General features: G+C 55.3%; 1 protein-coding gene across 5 annotated transcripts in view; it reads right to left on the bottom strand.

The window, feature by feature from the left end:
- Nucleotides 1-214: 214 nt before the first annotated feature.
- The window catches only part of SLC9A1 (solute carrier family 9 member A1), a 77,383-nt gene continuing 56,498 nt past the window's right edge, over nt 215-21,099 (bottom strand). For 3 of the 5 annotated variants that reach the window (XM_033227606.1, XM_033227605.1, XM_033227607.1), the window contains 11 exons: nt 19,620-20,080; nt 15,025-15,275; nt 13,442-13,659; nt 10,297-10,499; nt 7,660-7,749; nt 7,139-7,209; nt 6,852-7,025; nt 6,484-6,598; nt 6,193-6,294; nt 5,669-5,741; nt 3,275-5,112 (listed from right to left, as the gene is read on the bottom strand). In XM_033227606.1, coding sequence (XP_033083497.1) covers nt 4,775-5,112; nt 5,669-5,741; nt 6,193-6,294; nt 6,484-6,598; nt 6,852-7,025; nt 7,139-7,209; nt 7,660-7,749; nt 10,297-10,499; nt 13,442-13,659; nt 15,025-15,275; nt 19,620-20,080 — 2,096 coding nt within the window. In that variant the 3' untranslated portion in view covers nt 3,275-4,774. Of the gene's footprint in view, nt 677-3,274; nt 5,113-5,668; nt 5,742-6,192; nt 6,295-6,483; nt 6,599-6,851; nt 7,026-7,138; nt 7,210-7,659; nt 7,750-10,296; nt 10,500-13,441; nt 13,660-15,024; nt 15,276-19,619; nt 20,081-21,099 lie in introns of those variants that run through there. The other 2 variants (XR_004441012.1, XR_004441013.1) reach the window with 2 other exon arrangements.

Raw genomic sequence — 21,099 nt, 5'->3', positions numbered from 1 at the left:
GTTGATGGTGTTGATGAGACTGTTCCTTCCATTAAAAAAAAAATGAAGATGAAATTCACATAACATAAAACTAACCATTTTAAAGCAAACACTTCAGTGGTGCCTAGTACATTCACGATGTTGTACAATCATCACCATAACCTATTTCCCAAATTTTTCATCATCCCAAACAGAAATTCTGCAACCATTAAGCAACAGGGACATGAGTTTTTGACCCAAAGGACAAGAGTGGGTGCTGAGGGGTAAAAGGAATAGCCCTGCTTGGATCGCTTGTTTCCCTTCCACATCCACACACCCCATTCGATGAAGGGCCAACCTGCTCTGGCTGCCTTCCCTTCGGGCTTTCAGTTGGGATTGGCCAGTGGGAGGCACCATCAGGATGAAAGCTGTCCACCCCCAACCTCCTTGACTCCCTCTCTGGCAGGGGCTGTTGTAAGCATGGCCACAGCTCCAGCTGGGCAGTCCCCTCCCATGATGAGAGCTCCCTCCTCTTGCCCTTTCAGCTCTATGGGTTGTAACGGCTTCCTGTAGTGTGAGCTCTGCTGGGTCCCATTCTTGGTAGGTTCCCACAACCCTGCCTGCATCTCCAGTGAATCCCTTAGTTGAAGGCTCTTGGTACCCCTTTGAATACACAGTCGGCCTCTGTACCCTCGGGTTCTGCAGCCTCAGATTCAACCTAGCACAAATTGAAAACATAAAAACGAGTAAACAAAAAATAACAATACAATAAAAATACAACTTTAAAAACCAGTATAACAACTTTTTTTTTTTTTTTTTTTTTTTTTAAAGACAGGGTCTTGCTGTCGCCCAGGCTGGAGTGCAGTGGCGCAAACATGGCTTACTGCAGTCTCGACCTCCTGGGCTCAAGCAATCCTCCCACCTCAGCCTCCCAAGTAGCTGGGACCATAGGCGTGCACCACCACGCCCAGGCAAATTTTGTGTTTTTTGTAGAGGTGGGGTTTCACCATGTTGCACAGGCTGGTCTTGAATTCCTAGGCTCAAGTGATCTGCCCATCTCTGCCTCCCAAAGTACCGAGATTATAGGAGTGAGCCAGCATACCTAGCTGACAACTACTTACACAGCATTTACATTGTATTAGGTATTATAGGTAATCTATGGATGATTTACAGTATATGGGAAGATGAGTGTTGGTTATATGCAAATGTATTCATCTCTTGGTATCCATGGAGGATTGGTTCCAGGATCCTCCCAGGTACCAAAATTCACGGAAACTCAAGTCCGTTATATAAAATAATGTAGTATTTGCCTATAACCTACATACATTCTCCCATATATATTTTTTGTTGCCCAAGCTGGAGTGCAGTGGCACAATCTCGGCTCACTGGAAAGTCCACCTCCTGGGTTCTCCTGCCTCAGCCTCCCCAGTAGCTAGGACTACAGGCATGCTCCACCACACCCAGCTGACTTTTTTATTTTCAGTAGACACGGGGTTTCACCATGTTGGTCAGGCTGGTCTCAAACTCCTATCCTCAAATGATCCACCTGCCTCGGCCTCCCAAAGTGCTGGTACTACAGGCGTGAACCATTGTGCCCAGCCATTCTCCTATATACGTTAAATCGTCTCTAGATTACAATGTAAATACTATGTAAATAGTTGTTACACTTTATTATTTGAATTTTTTCCCCCAATATTTTCAATATTGCAGTTGGTTGAATCCATGGATGCAGAACCCATGAAGGGCCAACAGCACTACACCATTTTACATCAGGAACTTAAGCATCCAAGGATTTTGGTTTCCATGTGGATCCTGGAACCAATCCCCGGAAAATATGGAGGGATGGCTGTAACATCCATTTCCTGCTAGGGAACGGATGGATACAGGAATAATCCTTTAATAATGACCCTGTAATCCTCTTGAAACTAACCACTTCAGATTTTGTGAGTCAAACCAGTTCCATACGCAGGTCCCAGCCCGGGCAAAGGAGATGCTTTCCTGGACAGCCCAGGTTCGAAGGGTGCCTGGGGTGCGTGCCAAGGCCCCACTGCCCTCTGGTGGTTGAATCCAGGAAATGCACCTCAGGGCTCCAACCTCTGCTGAATCGACCCCATTAGGAATTGAGCGATCCTTACCCCAAATGCTTGAAAGCAGAAGTGTTTCAGATTTTGGAATATTTGCACATACATAATGAGATATCTTGGGGATAGAATCCAAGGCTAAACATGAAATTCATTTGTTTCATATACAGTTTCTACAAATAGCCTGAAAGCAATGTTATATATTTTATTTTCTTTGAGACAGAGTCTTGCTCTGTTGCCCAGGTTAGAGTGCAATGGTTCGATCTCAGCTCACTGGAAACTCTGCCTCCTGGGTTCAAGTGATTCTCCTGCCTCAGCCTCCCGAGTAGCTGGGATTACAGGCATACACCACCATGCCCAGCTAATTTTTGTATTTTTAGTAGAGATGGGGTGTTGCCATGTTGGCCAGGCTGGTCTCGAACTCCCGACCTCAGGTGATCCACCCAGTTTGGCCTCCCAAAGTGCTGGGATTACAGGCATGAGCCATCGTGCCCGGCCCAATTTTATATATTTTAAATAATTTTGCGCATGAAGCAAAGTTTTGACTGCAACCTGTGTCATGAGGTCAGATGTGCGTTCTTCATTCATGGCATTGTGTTGGGTTTTCTGATTAGGGATGCTCTGTCTGCACACACCTGAGCTTCTCTCATGCAGGGGTCACTGTCCCCACTTTACAGGTGAGAACTTGAGGGCTCCAGTGACTTCCCACTGCCCTTTTGGTCTTCCCACGGTTAAAAGCAAAATCTTAACCGTGGAACATGAGGCCCTGTCCTTGCCTCCCCTGTCACTCTGACCCAGCCACCTGGCCTTTTCTCAGGTCCCAGTGTTCGTGGGCACAGCTCCAAGTTAGAATGTTTGGGAACTTTCTGGGTCCTTTTCCACCTGGAGGCTTCAGCTCCTTCTTCAGGATATCTCCTTCTTCTTCTTCTCCTCCTGGGATATCACTCACTTGGGACTCAGGAGGGTCCTCCTCGCCGTCCCCTCCCTCTCCTCTGCCTCTTATTCACCTCTTGCACAAACACTGGGCACTGGTTAGTGCTGCTCTCCCCCATGGGGCAGGGCACGTCCTGCTTAGCTCGTTGCGGTATCTCAGTGCCTGGCATGTGGGAACAACCATCCCAGCAGCTGACAGCCATGAAGTGTTTCTGTGCCAGCCTTTGAACTAAGTACTTCAGGCCCCCAGGCCACTCTTCCTCCTAAAGACCCTCGTCCCCAGGAAGCAGCCCTTCACTCTATTAAAAACTCACATTGATTTATTAGAATATGAAAAAGATTCAGTTTCTTCTGTACAGGCGGCAGAGTGGCAGCAGCTGCGGTGGCTTGGTACATGGTTGTTGACGTCACCCTTGCATGGTGACTCCTGCCCAAACAGCACTTGCATGGAGAGGAGGATGGACAGATGGGCCGAGGACCCATGGCCCAGTCCCCTGCAAAGAGGGACACTCTGACTATTGCACAATCCTGGGGGAGTGCCCCAGGGACAGGGGGAAGGAGTGTGTGTGAGCAAAGGTCTCTGGGGGCCCAGGATTCTGCCCAACCCACCAGCCCCAGGGGACAGGAGATCCTCGGGGGAGGCCTTCTCCCCCTACCCCCGACCGCCTCCACAATGGGCTCCATGGCAGGCAGGGTGTGGTACACACGAGGGAAAGGTTCCAGGGGCCAAACCCAGGGTGGGGGAAGTAAGAGCAGGCCAGCAGGACTGGAGGTCAGGCCCAAGAGCTAGGCAGGTGCCAAGAGGCCAGCATCTGTGAGGCTGGAGAGACTCTTGATTAGGAGTGGGAGTTACTTCTGATGTCACAGTCTTCGGGCAATAGTTAAGAGCCCAGCAGGCAGAGAAACATGGGGGAGGGGGTTGGACAGACAGGCACAAATGAACAAGGGTAATTCCTGGAGTGTGAGGAGGGAGTTAGAGGCAGAGCACTGTTCAGCCAGGGGTTTTCAAAATGTTTTAAAAAACAGGAGTGCCCTCTGTGCAAACAATCATATATAGAAGTGTGAACAAACGAAACTTAAAAAGGCAGCACATTCTGGAGCCACGGCCAGTCCTTCCCCCAGCAGCATCCCCTGAGGGGCCCAGTGGTCCCCATGGGAGCACAGTTCGGAAAGCTCTGAGTCACGTCACTGTCAACCTAGAAACCACCCCTGCTCCAGGCAGAGACGCTCAGAGATGCCCTCAGCCCGCAGCTCTGAGTAAGGACAGGTTGGAGTGGTAGCCAGGGTGACAGAGCTGGCAGGAGTGTGAGACCTTGGTGGGTCAGCAGTCCCTCCCCCAGCCATGTGCCTGGTACCCCTGGCATGTCCCCTAATAAAGCAGGGCCTGCTCGAGGGAGGCCTCAGCTCCCTCCCTTCCCGGGGGGGACCACGGCTGAGCCAGAGACTCTTTGGTTAGAAACTAAGATTGGTCTGAATGAGGAGGAGGATGAGGCAGAGGGAGGAGCCTCCGAGGCCCTAGTCCAGGTCCGGGAGAAGCCTGGATCTAGGGAGAGGCAGAGCCGGCCTCACCAGCCCCAGCAGTTCTGCCAAATGGACTGGGGAGGCAGCTCTGGTGGGGCGGATGCTTCCCAGGAGGCGGTGGTGGGGAGCTGTGCTGGGATGGGGGCTGTGGGCCCAGCTGCCATGCGGTAGGGGGAGGGGCAGGGCCAATCCGCATCAGGAAGGGAAAGGGGAGCCCCCAGCAGCCCCTGCTCTGGTGGGAGAGTCTGTGAGGGGACGGGCGCTGCCTGCTGGCCCTGGCGCTACTGCCCCTTAGGGATGAACGGCTCTCCCTCCCCAGGCTCAGGGTGCGGGCCTGGGTCACTGAGGCAGCGCTGTATCCTCTGGGAGCTGGGGCTGTCACTGGGGGCGGGGGTGAAGACATCGTCGGTTCCTGGGGTCGAAGGCTCCTTGCTCCGCATCATGATACCCCCGTCGTCCTCCTCGTCCTCCTCGACCACCTTCGCAGGATCCCGGCTCAACCCCAAGACCTTGCCCTTCAGCTCCTCGTTCACCAGGTCCACAGACTCGGGTGACTGCGGGGAGGCCGGGTCGATGGTGATGACAGGCAGGTCCTCCTTCGGCTCATAGGCCAGCGGGTCTGGGACCAAAAGCAAGACACAAGCTGGGTTCCGCTCTGGAGCCCAGCCCAGCATGTGCCACTCGGCCGCGTCAGCGCTTCCTGCAGGTCTTCTCATGAGCACAGCTGTCCTTGTCCCAACAGGCCTCAGAAGCCGGCCTCTGAGACCCTCCACCCCACAGCTTCCCTTCCTCAGACTGTGGCTCTCTCCTCTGACAGGGGCTCCCAGAGGTGTCCCTCCACAGGCCAAGACCTGGGGCTCCTCCTGGCATCAGTCTACCCTGGGGCCTTGCCCTCATGTCCCCTACACGCGTTAGGGGTCTCGAAGGGGCAGATACTCTGCTTTCCTGCCAGGCACCATGGCTCTCCCAGCTCCCCGCATAGTCCTCATCCGGAACATCTCTGTCCCTAGGGATGGCCCCTGACGTAGAAGCAGCTCATGGCTTGGAAGGGGCCCTGAGGTCAGCGAGGGCCAGGCCTGTCCTCCCAGTGGCTGGGGCCTGTTCCTGTGGAGCCCCATCCTCAGGAGGCGGCGGCTCGGAGCACCCAGTCCTGAGGCCCCTCAGCAGGCCCTTACCTGAGCCGATGCGGGCCCGAGACATGGTGGGTGAGTCCAGCTTGTGGGCTGGCACTGTCAGGTAGTTGTTGATCTGACAGAGAGGACAGACGGGGTGAGCACAGGCAGCTGGGCAGAGGGAGCCCCTCAGGACAGAACCCGGCCAGTGCCACCCCACCTTCCGTGTATGCGGGGCGCTCACTCCCCGTCCCTTGTGCCTGTGTGGGCAGCCGTACTGGCCCTTCAGGAGCTCCTGAGGGCTCAACCCAGGCTCCTGTCACAGCCTCCCTGAACACACCTACACTGCCCAGCCTTAAATCCACCCATTCCTCTGTCCCCTGCCGCTGCCCTAACCCAGGCCACACCCCACACCCCCACGCCAATCCCTTGCTTAGAACTCTTTATGGCTCTCCATGCCCTTACACGGCCAACAAGCCCCTCGAAAGCCAAACCCTGTTCCTAGAATGGGTACATTTCCGCAGAGGCTGTGGCGGAGCTTGGGTGAGGGGGTGGGATCCAGGTTCCCAGAGAAAGGCAGAGGCTACCTTCTGCTCCAGCTGCCGGGCCTTCTGCCTCCGGAGCAGCATCTGGTTCCAGGCTTCCTCGTAGGGGTCCGCCACCAGCGTGTGTCTGTTGTAGGACCGCAGCTGTGGGAGGCACAGCGTCAGGGCAGTGCAGGCACCGGAAGGCTCTGGTCATGGAGGGGTGGGGGCAGTTCTGGAGGCCAGGCCAGCCCTGGGGTGGGTGCCGAGTGGCACGGGCAGGGCAGGGCTGCCGTGGAGAGGGGCTGCAGGGCTCCTGTACCCCGGGGGTTGGGCTGCGGAGCAGGCCCTCACCCGCTGCCTGGTCTTCTGCAAGTTGTTCCTCAGGATTTTGCGGATCTCCTCCTCCTTGTCCTTGGACAGTGCCGGCAGGATGCGCTCGGAAGGCAGGGACTTGGGGTGGATGTTCCTGGGACAACAGGGCATAGGTTAGGTCCCCAAGATTCTTGGGACCCTAGAGCCTCCCAGGTTTGGCCAGAAGGAAGTCACCCTAGGGATGACCCAGGTGGGCACCAAAGCCTCAGGTCCTTAGTGTGAGCCCACAGCCCTCTTGTCCGCCCCAACAGGACAACAGAGAGCCCTGCCCTCAGGTGGCTGCCTCCAACTGCGCTGGAGGGGCCGGTGTGTGGGAGCAGAAGCTGCCTGGTTGCCCCAGCACTCACTGCATGGAGACGGTGGAGACGGCGGAGGGGATCTTGCCCATGCCCCCGCTCTCCACCAGCTCGATGGCCTGCTTCATCTCCATCTTGTGGTAGAAGGCGATGAGTTGGGGCTCCTTGGAGCGCTCGCCGGCTATCAGACACTTCTTCACGTATTTCTTATTAAACCGGTTGAGCCTGGTAGGAGAGGGGGGAGATGGATGGAGCCAGCTCCCAGGAGTGGGGAGATGCCCAGGCCCAGGAGACCCTTGCCTGCCCCTCCCGGCCTGCCCACCAGGCCTGCCACCTACTTGTCCTTCCAGTGGTGGTGACCGTAGTGGCCACAGATGTCCTCGATGCCTGTCAGAAGGTGGTCCAGGAACTGAAAGGGGCCCAGGGCCAGGTCAAGCCTCGCTGTGGGGCACCTTCCCCTCTGACTAGCCCCGCTCCCTCCTGCAGCTGCGGCCTTGCTGCGCCCAGCCCTGTAGTTCCATGAGCAGCCAGCAGGTGGCGCCACACTCCACTCATCAAACCCAGTGGCCCGACTCTGGGTATCTTGAACCCTCGCCTGTGTCTGGCTGAGCCCCCTTCTCTAATCCCACCTGGGATCCATGCCTAGGATAGGTCTCAAATGGAGGCAGAGATGGCATGATGCCCCCTCCTCAGGCTCCCAGCTGCTCACACCACACCTTCCTATGGCTCCTGGGGCAGAGGGAGACCCCGGGCACCAGCACAGGGAGGAGGGGCTGATGCGGGGCAGGGACATGAGGCCCAGCTGCTCCCCATCTCCCTGTTCCTCCTGCAACCAAGGACCCAGCCCGCACTCCAGTACCTGTGTGTGGATCTCCTCGTTGATGGAGCGCTTCGTCTCTTGCTTTTTCTTCACAGCCAACAGGTCTACCAGGGGCCGAATGGTCATGCCCTGGGAGGCAGGCAGATGTCAGGCACTCTAGTTCTGCTACCCAAGCAGGGAGGCCACGGAGCCTCCCTACGCCCACCCTAGACCCCCAAGGCTAGGATGCCCTCTCTGCTCTGCCCTCTCCCAGGACCCAAGGGTGTGAGAACTCTCCCACTTCCCGGCACTTATCTAAAGACAGGTCCTTAAGGCCTGCTTCTTCCTGGAGACACGGTCAGAGGTTTAACTGCCAAATGACCCCCATGCTGGTCATCTGGCCTGGGCCAGGCAGCAGACAGCCTGGGTTCAGATGTAGACAGCACTGCAGACTCGCTCTACAACCCCAAGGAAGTCAGGCCCCACACACAGGGAAAACCACCTCTGCACTGCCTCCCTACCAGGACTGCGAGAAGGACCAAGTAATAACAGCAGCAGTGGATGGAACTGCACACCTGCCATGTGACCAACACATGTGCTTGGAAGTGTTTTAGCATCAGCTCTCCAATACCCACAACACTAAAAGGCAGGTCCTTCCATTGTCCCTATTTAACAGATGCAGAAACTGAAGCTCAGAGAGGTTAAGCAGCTTTCTAAGATTCCACAGAAGCAGTAGAGCCATGGTTCAAACCCAGGCAGGCTGGCTCTGAAGGGAGGCCCCCTCCTCAATGCTGCCTTCAATGAAAATGGGCTTGGAAAATCATTAGCACAACCAACTTGCAAAATCAAGGTGAAAAAAATATTTTTGAAGATGGAAGCAATGCAAGAGGACAAAAGTAGCAGCCGCCTCCTCTCCTTTTTCTTTTCTTTTTTTTGAGATGGAGTCGTGCTCTGTTGCCCAGGCTGAAGTGCAGTGGCATGATCTTGGCTCACTTGCAACCTCCGCCTCCCGGGTTCAAGCAATTTTCCTGCCTCAGCCTCCGAGTAGCTGGGATTACAGGCACCCACCACCACAGCCAGCTACTTTTTGTATTTTTAGTAGAGACAGGGTTTCACCATGTTGGCCAGGCTGGTCTCAAACTCTTGACCTCAGGCAATCCGCCTGCCTCAGCCTACCAAATTGCTGGGATTACAGGTACGAGCCACCGTGCCCAGCCTCTCTCCTTTTTCTTAACTCGAGACAGAGTCTCACTATGTTACACAGGATGGAGGAGTGCAGTGGCGCAATCACGGCTAACAGCTGCCTTAACCTCCTGCGCTCAAGCTATCCCCTCCTCCCTCAGCTGCCCAAGTAGCTGGGACTACAGGCATGCACCACCACACCCGCCAAGTTTTTTTATTTTTTTGTAGAGACAAGGTCTTGCCATGTTGCCTAGGCTGCTCTTGAACTCCTGGGCTTAAAGGATCCTCCTGCCTAAGCCTCCCAAAGTACCGGGATTATAGGCATGAGCCACTGCACCAGGGTCCCCTCTCCCTTTAAAGGACAGAAAATAAGCCCAGCCCCAGGTTTCCCCTATCTTTTTCTCTCGAGAGAATGCAAAGATGTATCCCATCTAGGGCTTTTTGAGGATCAGTGCCCAGAAAAGACAGAAGGGATGGTAAAGAAACGGAGGCTCAGCAGAGTGTTTCTCATTTGCCCAAGGTCAGACAAAGTCAGGTAAGGAAGAGCAATTTGCACCATCACAGGCTGGGCTTCCTTGGGGACCTTAGGCAGGAAAGTGGCTCTCAGCTAAGCCTGGGCCATTTAAATGCACAGAAATCACTGACCAGCAGGCTAGAAGGATTCTCGGGAATCATCTCACCCAGTTCCCTCACTTTATAGATGGGAACTGAGACCCAGAGAAGCAGGGGGTCTTTCTTAGGGTCAAAGGGACACCAACACAGAACTGGGGCTGACTCCAGGCTTCCTGCCACCTGTCTCAGAGCCCCTTCCAGTTCCCTATGCTGTGCTATTACTCCCATTTTACAGATGCAGAAACTGAGTCCCTAAGATATGAAATCTCTTGCCTAAAGCTCTACAATGAGTTGGTAGCAAAGAGAGATCTTGGAACTGTTGACTGTACCCACTTCTCTTTTTTTTGAGATGGAATTTCACTCTTGCCCAGGCTGAAGTGCAATGGCGTGATCTCAGCTCACTGCAACCTCCGCCTCCCGGGTTCAAGTGATTCTCCTGCCTCAGCCTCTCAAGTAGCTGGGATTACAGGCATGCGTCACCACACCCAGCTAATTTTGTATTTTTAGTAGAGGCAGGGTTTCACCATGTTGGTCAGGCTGGTCTCAAACTCCTGACTTCAGGTGATCCACCCCCTCAACTTCTCAAAGTGCTGGGATTACAGGCGTGAGCCACCACGCCCAGCCAGTACCCACTTCTCTTAATGCTCTATGAGTTCCAAATTAAGTTGGGCAGCATTCTGGTTCCTTTACATTCTGATCAGTCACTCTGCAATGACTCATCACAATTCTCATTTTATGACTGAAGAAACTGAGGCCCAGAAAGGGGGAGTGGCTTGCCCAAGGTCACTCAGCAAGTTAGTGGTGGAGCTGGGACTAGAATCGCATTTCAAATCACACGCTTTCCTCTCTTTCCACGGGCACAGCATCAGGGTCCCCAAGGCCTTGTCTGCCCTGGCCCAGCACCTGCACAAAGACGGTGAAGAAGATGACAGTGATGATGGCAGTGAGGAACAGGTCACACATAGGGAAGTGCTTCTTGTCCAGGAGGTAGCCCAGAGAGAAGGCGATGGCCCCTCGCAGGCCCCCATAGGCGATGATGAACTGGTCCTTGGGGGTCAGCTTCACGATGCGGAACTTGTTGATGAACCAGGTCAAGCCCAGCACGCCTGCAGGGGAGGGGATGGGGGGATGAGGGTCAGGTCGCTGTCCCCAGTCCCTCCTAGCTTCTGCATCAGTGATTTCTCTGCGTATCCAGGAAGTCTCCACTAAGCCCACCCCGCTCACTCAATTCCTGGGTCCCTCAGCCCAGAGTGCCCTGAACCCCTCAATTCAAGAGCTGGGTGGGTCCTTAAGGGGCTTCCCCAACCTGGATGTGCTTTAGAGACATCATGGAGGCCTCCAGTGGCTGGAGGGTGGGGGGCAGGAAGAGGGAGAAAAGGTCAAACAAGATGGGTCCCTGGTCAATACTCCTTAAATGTGACGGGTATGTGGGGGGGTCATGATCCTATTCTCTCTACTTTTCTAAGTACTTGAAATTTTCCATAATAAAGCATAAAAAATGCAGAGGGCTGGGCCCAACCTCCACCCACAGAACCAGAATCCCTGGAGGATGAGGCTCAGGAACAAAGGGGATTTCAAAAGTGCACCAAATAAATGTGAGGTCGCACCAGGCGTAAGGCACAGACCTAACCCTCAGAGAGGAAATGAGAGATCCAGGAGGAGGCGACGGAGGCACTGGGGTGAGGTATGTGGGGCACATGTGAGTAGAACCCATGCACCTGGGGCCCGGTCCCCACGTGTACCCCGGCCTGCTGCATAGGTTTGGAGGACTGCATGTGGTTCTGCACATGGTTCAGCACGTGCTCACGTCACCTGTGCTTGAGACAGTGCAGAGAGCACTCAGCTCAGAGTCACAGACCTGGGTTCTGTGGGCCTCAGGCCCCTTGTCAGGACAGCCACAGGCTCAGAGTCTCAGGGCCCCCTCACTTTGACACAGTTGACTCTGTCTCCAGAGACCACAACCTTGCTGTGACACAGGCTTCTCCCAGCTCAAGGGCCCATCATGGAAACGGGAAGCCCCTCCTGTCTAGCTGTGCTGGGAGCAGGCAGGAGCCAATCAGGAAGCCTCCACCACAAACTGCATCACACATATACCCTCAGCCTCTCCACACACACACACCCAGCCCCTCCACACACACACATACACACACATCCAGCCCCTCCACACACTCCCCCCACGCACCCAGCCCCTCCACACACACACACACACACCCAGCCCCTATACACACACCCACCTCACACACCCAGTCCCTACACACACATACATACACACACATCCAGCCCCTCCACACACACAGCCACCCCCCACACCCAGCCCCTCCACACACACACCAGCCCCTCCACACACACCCAGCCGCTCCACACACACACACCAGCCCCTCCACACACATCTAGCCCCATTCACACACACACCCAGGCCCTCCACACGCACACACCCAGTCCCTCCACACACACCCAGCCGCTCCACACACACCAGCCCCTACACTCACACACCCAGCGCCTACACACACACCCAGCCACTCCACACACAAACACACCCAGCCCCTCCACACACACCCAGCCCCTCCACACACACACCCAGCCCCTCCACACACAGCCAGCCCCTCCACACACACACCCACACACACCCAACTCCTTCACACACACACGCAGCCCCTCCACACACACACCCAGCCCCTCCACACACACCCAGCCCCTCCACACACCACCCACACACACCCCAGCCCCTCACACACACACCCAGCCCCTCCACACACACCCAGCCCCTCCACACACACACACCCAGCCTCCACACACACACCCAGCCCCTCCACACACACCCAGCCCCTACACACCACCCAGCCCCTCCACACACACACACACACACACCCAGCCGCTCCACACACACACCCAGCCCCTCCACACACACACCCACACACACCCAGCCCCTCCACACACACACCCAGCCCCTACACACACACCCAGTCCCTACACACACAGCCAGCCCCTCCACACACACACCCACACACACCCAACTCCTTCACACACACACACATCCAGCCCCGTCCACACACACACACATGCACACACACACTCAGCCCCTCCACACACACATACCCAGTCCATCCACACACACCCCCAGCCCTTCCATACACACCCAGCCCCTCCAGACACACACCCCAGCCCCTCCACACACACACACATACATGCACACACACACCCAGCCCCTCCGCACCCAGCCCCTCCAGACACCCCCCAGCCCCTCTACACACACCCCAGCCCCTCCAGACACACGCAGTCCTCCTCCCCACAGAAAGCACCTCCACATACCCACACACACACCCAGCCCCTACACACACACACACCCAACCCCTACACACACAGTCCCAGCCCCTATACACACACACATCCAGCCCCTACACACATACTCCCAGCTCCTCCACACACACCCAGCCCCTCCACACACTCCCAGTTCCTACACACCCAGCCCCTTCACACACACACACACCCAGCCCCTCCAGACATATACACACTGCCAACCCTCCAAATGCACCCCAGCCCCTCCACACACACAAAGCCCCTCCACACAACACACTATACACACGCAGCTCCTCCACACACACACAACCCCTACACACACCCAGCCCCTCCACACAAACACACAACCCCTACACACATACCCAGCCCCTACACACACACAACACACACACAAAGCTCTTCCGCACAACACACTATACACACACACTGCACCACAGCCCAACCCCTCCATACAGCACACACACATATACAAAGACCCTTCACACAACACACTACACACACACACACCCCCAAACCCCCACACACTACATACACACCACACACACATCCAGCCCCCCGACAATGCACTACACACACCACACACGCAATACGCATACACACACAACATAGCCCAGCCCCTCCACACAATCCATACTGCACCACACAGCCTGGCCCTTCCACATAGTGCACTACACACCCCACGCACACAGCACCACTGCTCACCACCTCCCATATACAGCACACACCCCCCCGCCCCAGCCCTGGCCCTCACCCAGCACGCGGGCGATGAGGCAGAAGAGCAGGGTGCTGATGACGAAGGTCCAGTTCCAGTGGTGGGAGCCGGCCACCGTGGAGACACCAAGGAAGATGAAGATGAGGGTCTCGCTGACGCTGCTCCACATCTTCAGGAAGTATTTGATGGTGGTGTGGGACTTGTGGGAGATGTTGGCCTCCACATAGGGGCGCATCACCACTCCTGAGGCTATAAGCCTGGGGCAGGAAAGAGCGGGGTCAGGGCTCCACGTCGAGCTGTACCTGCCTGAGCCCCTCCACTGCCAGGGGCAATGGGGCCACGACCAAGGTGCCTGTGTTCTGAGCTCCTCTATGGGCCAGGGACCCGCTGTGTGCTTTACACCCTGTTGCCACTCATCCTCACATCAACCCTACAGACACAGGTCTATTCCTCCATTTTTAAAATGAGTGATCTTGGCTGGGCACGGTGGCTCACGCCTGTAATCCCAGCACTTTGGGAGATGGAGACAGGCAGCTCACTTGAGGCCAGGAATTTGAGACCAGCCTGGCCAACATGGTGAAACCCAGTCTCTTCTAAAAATACAAAAATTAGCCAGGCACGGTGGTGGGCACCTGTAATCCCACCTAATTGCGAGGCTGAGGTGGGAGAATCTCTTGAACCCAGAAGGTGGAGGCTGCAGTGAGCTGAGATTGTGCCACTGCACTCCAGTCTGGGTGACAGAGTGAGATCCCATCTCAAAAAGAAAAAAAAAAAAGAGAAATGTGACTCTAAGAGAAATAGTCACCTGTCCCGTCATGCTGCCTGCAGGCAGCAAAGGCAAGACACACAAACCACACTGTGTCCAACTCCAAAGCCTGCACCGTTGCCCCAAGGCCATGCTGCCGCTTGACCCAACAGGAGTCAATGACACAGGCCCATGGTCTCCTGGGTTTCTTCCCCTCAAGGCTGGCATCTGCCACTGCACAGGGGTCTCCACAGGGAGCTTTGTTCCAAGCAGCTGCTTGGAGCTCGGAGTCCTCCCAGCCCAGCGCTCACACCCGGGCTCTGCTCCTGGGAGCCAGGGGTCCTGAACCCCCGTTCTGCCTTGCCTCGGCACTGGAACACGTTCGCCCCTCACTGCCTCTCCACATCCCATTCTCCCCATTTCCAGACCTGGTGGGGGCCTCAGGACCGCCAGGACTCAGGCCTGGTGAGCCTCCTACTGGGGCTGCTAAGGGGACTCCCTTTGAGACAAATGAAGTAGCAGGGCTGTGGCTTTCCTCAACGTGAAGCTTAGTGGCTTCCAGCGCTCTGCTCTCATATACTCTGGGCTTGCCCTCATGCAGGTCACTCTTGCCTCATCTGCTCATAGCCTGAAATGCTCTCTCCAGATTCCTGGACCCCAGGGTGCCTAGCAGAAGTGCCCCTCTTCTAGGAAGCCACTGATGCCCTTGGCCATTTAAATGGCTACCAAGCATGTCTGGAGCCTGGAGCTCATGTCTCATCCTTGGAGCTCAAGGCTGGGCCCTGGGAGCTCCGTGACCCTACGAGCCTGGGGAATCCAAGCTGGCAGCCCCCACCCCCACCCTGCCAAGCCCACTGCCTGCTGCACGCAGACTCACGCCATGATGCCTGACAGGTGGAAGAGCTCGGCCGACAAGTAGGCCATGTAGCTGTAGAGGAAGACGAAGAGCGGCTCGATGACCCGGATGTGCGAGGTAAATCGGGAGGTGAAGGCTGCGATGACCCCGTAGACCACGCCCACAAACACCCCGCCCAGGGCCACCACGAAGAAGCTCAGGAAGCCGAGGAAGATGTCCACGATGCCCACGTGCTCGTAGTTGGCAAACTCCTCAAAGAGGTGATACAGGACCTGGGGAGCGTGTGTAGGCTGGTGGGTGAGAGGAGAGGGCCCTGGCCCCACGGCTCCCTGGGGTCCACCCAGGGCGATCCTGTCCCCTCCGTTAACCATGGCCACAAGAAGAGGCCACACGGTAGCAGATAAACCCCAGTGCCAAGGAGGTGCTCAAAACCTCAGTCTGGGGCTGAGGGGCTTGCTCTGGGCCGGCCACGTGCCACACTGGTGAAGGGTGGACCCTGGGGAGCCTGTGAAGACCCTGAAGCCAAACTGCCTGGACTGGAATCCTGGCTCTGCCTCTCCTGAGCTGTGTAAAGGAAGCAAATTCATCTTCCTGTGTTTCAGTTTTCCCCGCCTATAAAATGAGGATAATAATGCCAACTTTTAGGACTGCTGTGAGGACTAAATCAGCGAATCAAGTGCTCAGAGCCTTACCTGATGCAGTGTTAGCCACACCTGGTGCTATCAAGTCTGCCTCTCACTGCCTGACCTTGGGTATGTCATACCCATCACTGGGTTTCAGCCCCTCCTTCAGCACAAAAAAGGGACATTCACACAATGAACTAGAACGTGATTTCTTAACCTCTGGAGCTTTCTGAAAATACACATGTTCAGGCCATACTGGACTTGGACTCTCTGGGATAGGGCCAAGAAATCTCTACGTAACAAGCGCCCCAGGGGTTGCAGTGAACAGCCAAGTTCAGATGCTATGGAATTAGAGGCTAAGGCGCCCCTGTCTCCTGGACTGGGAAACAGATGGTCACTGCAACCCTACCATCAGACGTTTAAGCGGCACTTCATATACTGTAAAGCCCTTTGATGGTCTTTATCCAAGTCGACACTCAACAACCATGTGAGGCAGGTGGGTCAAGGATGCTCCTTTGCTAAACTGAGGCTCACAGTGGTAAAACAACATGCCAGGGGCCCCCCAGCCCAGGAGCAGAACTGGGCCCACAACTTGTTCCCTGACAGCCATGGCTGAGGCCTCCTTAGCAGGCTCTGCTTTGAGGGTCTGCCCCGCCTGTTGCTGGGTCCCTGAGCTGCCTGGCTCAAGGCTGTCCTAGACAGGCTCTGTCAGGAAGCAGCAGGGACTTTCCAGAACTGGGGGAAGGGAGGGGAGGACTTGAGGATCCATGACAGGGAACCCTCCAAAGCCCCCAGTACCTGGAGCAGGAAGAATGGACTGTGAGGAGTGACCTGTCTAGGGCACAGACCTGAGACCAGGCAGCTCAGGGTCAGCCTCCGCCTTTACTCTCTGGGAAGTGGGGCACTCACACCTGTGCCCAGAGCTCCAGAAGGACCTGGCTTGGGCCAGGCAGGAAGGGGAGATGCAGAGCACTGGCCAGACCTGGTGCTGCCTCGCCCCAGCCGTCTGGGGGATAGGGCAGGGCTCTAGCAGCAGACAGCCTCTTAGCAGGGGCATGCTCAGCCGTGGGCTACCTAAACTCATTCCTGGCCTGAGGGGATTCATGGGTCCTCATGGTCTACCACATGGGCCCATGGAGTGAGCACAGAGGGGAAAGTCCTCCTTTCTGGCCTGGTGCTATTATCCCTGGAACTACAGAGAAGCAGAGTAACACAGGGGTAAGAACTTGGGCTTTGGACTCAGACTATGGATTTGAACCTCAGCTATATCATATATCAGGCTAATGTAACCTCTCTGTCCCTCAGTTTCCTCATCTCAAAAAACTGGGATATAACTGTGTCAACCTCATGGAGTTACTGTATAGATTAAATGAGGCAACACAGGCCAGGCACAATGGCTCACGCCTGTAATCTCAGCACTCTGGGAGGCCAGGGAGGGAGCATCGCTTGTGCTCAGGAGTTTGAGACCAGCCCAGGCAATATAATGAGACCCCAGATCTACAAAATAAATAAACAAATAAATACATTAGCTGGGTGTGATGGCCAGCACCTGCAGTCCCAGCTACTCGGGAGGCTAAGAGGGGAGGATCATTTGAGGAGTTTGAGGCTGCAGTGAGCTATGATTGTGCCACTGCACTCCTAGGCGACACTGTCTGTGTGACAGAAGGAGACTCTGTCTCTAAACAAATAAATAAAAATGAGGCAATACACATTCAGACAGGAAGCACCCAGTGAACACCAGCAATCGCTACCACCGCTGCCACTGCCTTTGGGAGACATGACCGTGGGTCCACAAGTGGCTGGGTCTGTTACCTGCTTGATGCAACCATGCCCCAAGCTCCGCAGCAGTGCTCACCTGAACCCCAACACCCAGATCCCACTGGCGAGGGCTTTATCTTTGGCACCCACTGGCTTCACAGACATTAGTGAGTATGACTCACTAACGTAAGTAACCTGTAAGAAGCCTGGGAGGATGACAGGCTGAGTACTGCAATCCCTATGTCACAGATGGGGAAACTGAGGCTCAAGTGGTAACCCTGGGCAACAGCTAGTGCTAGAGGAAGCCAGGACGGAGGCCTGCCTGCTCAGGCCAGGCTGCTGCTCTACCCAGCCTCATGAGGAGGCCAGGTAGGAACAGGAAGCTGAGGCTGCCAGCAGCCGAACACCACAGTCTGCCTCTACTCTGAGGTGCTGCTTCCTGAGGGTTGGGGCTGCAGGGAAAGGAGTAATGGCCTGGACATGCACATGTGCCCTTGAGCTTTCCTGTGAGTGCAGCTGCTCTGAGGGGGACAGCTCAGGAGGGGGTGGAAGTGTTCTCACAACACAACGTTTGAATATGCACATGCACACATCTGTTTCCCAAGGAAACCAGCTGGGAGGAAGGGCATGTGCAGGTGTATATGGCGCCACCACATGCAGATCCTGAAGGAAAGCACTAATCGTCTGCCACTTTGCAGCTATCAAAGGTGAGGCCGGCTGGACATGGTGGCTCATGCCTGTAATCCCAGCACTTTGGGAGGCTGAGGTGGGTGGATCACCTGAGGTCAAGAGTTCAAGATCAGCCTGGCCAACATAGCGAAACCCAGTCTCTACTAAAAACACAAAAATTAGCTGGGCATGGTGACACACGCCTGTAATCCCAGCTACTTGGGAGGCTGAGGAAGGAGAACTGCTTGAACCTGGGAGGCGGAGGCTGCAGTGAGCCGAGATTGCAACACTGCACTCCTGTCTAGGAGACAGTAAGATTCCGTCTCAGAAAAAAAAAAAAAAAAGGTGAGGGCCACAGAGGTATAGCATTTGCTTAAGGTCGCACAGCAAGCAAGTGGCCAACTTATTTTACTTATCACCTTCTAGATGTTTTGGAGACAAGGTCCCTTTCCATAATCTCTGCCCAAAAACTGTGCACAAACCGAATTCTAACTTAAGAGATAGCCAACATGAGAGCTGAAAGACCCCTCACAGATGACATGGTCTGTGAAGAGGGAACAGGCACAGAGAGTAAAAGTAATTTGCCCAAGATCACATCAAAATGCAAGTGAAGGGCCAGGCTTGTTGGTTCAGGTCTGTAATCTCAGCACTTTGGGAGGCTGAGGCAGGAGGATTGTTTGAGGCCAAGAGTTCAAGACCAGCCTGGGCAACATGGTCAAACCCCATCTCTACAAAAAATTTAAAAAATTAGCCAGGTGTGGTGGTGCACGCCTGGAGTCCCAGCCACTCAGAAGGCTGAGGCAGGAGGGTCTCAGGCCCAGGTATTTGAGGCTGCAGTGAGTTATGAGCATACCATTTCACCAGCCTAGGAGACAGGGCAAAACCCTGTCTCTTAAAAAACAAAAAGCAAGTCAAGTCAAGGAGGGAGCATATAACCTAGCAAAACTAAGAGTTTAGGCCCTGGAGTCAGACAGACCTGATTCAATCACAAACTGGTTCATACTCCAGCAGGTTATTTAACTTCTTTGGGACTGTGTCCTCCCCTGGAAAATGAGAATAATAAGCACCTCCTAAGGCAGCCATGAGGACTTAAATGAGATAATCCATGCCAAAGGACTCAGCATGGTGCCTGGCACTCAGGAAGCGGAAATGGGCCTTAGCTGTTTTTTTTTTTTTTTTTGAGAGTCTTGCTCCGTCGCCCAGGCTGGAGTGCAGTGGCGCGATCTCAGCTCACTGCAAGCTCCCCCTCCTGGGTTCACACCATTCTCCTTCCTCAGCCTCCCGAGTAGCTGGGACTACAGGCACCTGCCGCCACGCCCAGCTAATTTTTTGTATTTTTAGTAGAGACAGGGTTTCACCGTGGTAGCCAGGATGGTCTCGATCTCCTGACCTCGTGAATCCACCCACCTCGGCCTCCCGAAGTGCTGGGATTACAGGCATGAGCCACCGCGCCCAGTCCGCAGCTATTTTTATTACTGTTATTAAAGGGCGGATGAGGGATTCACTGCTGGGCCTGGATTCGGGTTTGTACCGTTTGGACATGGGCATGGCCCCTGGCCTCCTCACCACAGTGACGGCGTCATTGAGCAAGGACTCCCCAAAGACAAGGATGTGCAGCAGCTCATTGATGTGAATTTCCTCAAAGACAGCCAGAACCGCCACGGGGTCCACGGCCGAGATGATGCTGCCGAAGAGCAGGTTGTCCAGGAGGCCGATGTTGTTGATCTGCTCACCGCCCACCAGGCACACGGCGTACATGAGTCCGCCCAGGAAGAAGGCGTTCCACAGTGTGCCCACCACGGCAAAGATCAGGATGGTACCCAGGTTTTCTGTGAACTGCCGCAGCGGCAGGAAGTAGCCCGCGTCCAGGATGATGGGCGGCAGCAGGAAGAGGAAGAAGACGTCGGACTGCAGGAAGGGGGGTGTCTCGCCTACACCCTTGATCAGGCCCCCCACCAGCAGCCCCACCACGATCAGCAGGCAGCTCTCCGGGACGATGCTTGAGATAGTGGGGATCACATGGAAACCTGCGGAGGGCGAGAGAATGGGAGGCCATGGGGTTTCGGAGGAGCCGGGAGAACAGAAGGCTGGGGACGGGCTGGGGATGAGGAGCGCAGCTGGCCAGAGGTGCACAGGCTGGGTCTCAGACGGCTGCTCTGTTAACTCTCTGAGCCGCTGCTTCCTCGCCTGGAAGGGACAATGCTAGCTTCACAGGTTTGCCATCATAAACCACGTGACAGTGTTTTTAAAGCACTTTTTTCTTTTTTTTTTTTTTTGAGACGGAGTCTTGCTCTGTCGCCCGGGCTGGAGTGCAGTGGCCGGATTTCAGCTCACTGCAAGCTCCGCCCCCCGGGTTCACGCCATTCTCCTGCCTCAGCCTCCCGAGTAGCTGGGACTACAGGCGCCTGCCACCTCGCCCGGCTAGTTTTTTGTATTTTTAGTAGAGACGGGGTTTCACCGTGTTAGCCAGGATGGTCTCGATCTCCTGACCTTGTGATCCGCCCGTCTCAGCCTCCCAAAGTGTTGGGATTACAGGCTTGAGCCACCGCGCCCGGCTAAAGCACTTTTTTCTTTTTTTTTTTTTTTTGAGATGGAGTCTCGCTCTGTCACCCAAGCTGGAGTGCACTGGCCAGATCTCAGCTCACTGCAAGCTCCGCCTCCCGGGTTCAGGCCATTCTCCTGCCTCAGCCTCCCGAGTAGCTGGGACTACAGGCGCCCACCACCTCGCCCGGCTATTTTTTTGTATTTTTTAGTAGAGACGGGGTTTCACCGTGTTAGCCAGGATGGTCTCGATCTCCTGACCTTGTGATCCGCCCGCCTCGGCCTCCCAAAGTGCTGGGATTACAGACTTGAGCCACCGCGCCCGGCCAAAAGCACTTTTTTCAAAGGATACATACATGCTATCTCTGTCGCTGTCATAAAATGTTATCAAGTAGCAGTTCCATATGCCTCCAGAAGGCAGAAATTGTAAATTGATTACTGACGTGCCAAGTACCTACGGGCATCACCTACGCCTGAACCCAAGGCATTACTCCAGGCACTAGTT

This window comes from Trachypithecus francoisi, unplaced genomic scaffold (assembly GCF_009764315.1).
Source record: "Trachypithecus francoisi isolate TF-2019V2 unplaced genomic scaffold, Tfra_2.0 Lachesis_group12, whole genome shotgun sequence".
Classification (NCBI taxonomy): Eukaryota; Metazoa; Chordata; class Mammalia; order Primates; family Cercopithecidae; genus Trachypithecus; species Trachypithecus francoisi.
Note: the sequence above shows the minus strand (reverse complement) of the source record. Positions and strands in the feature narration are given on the sequence as shown.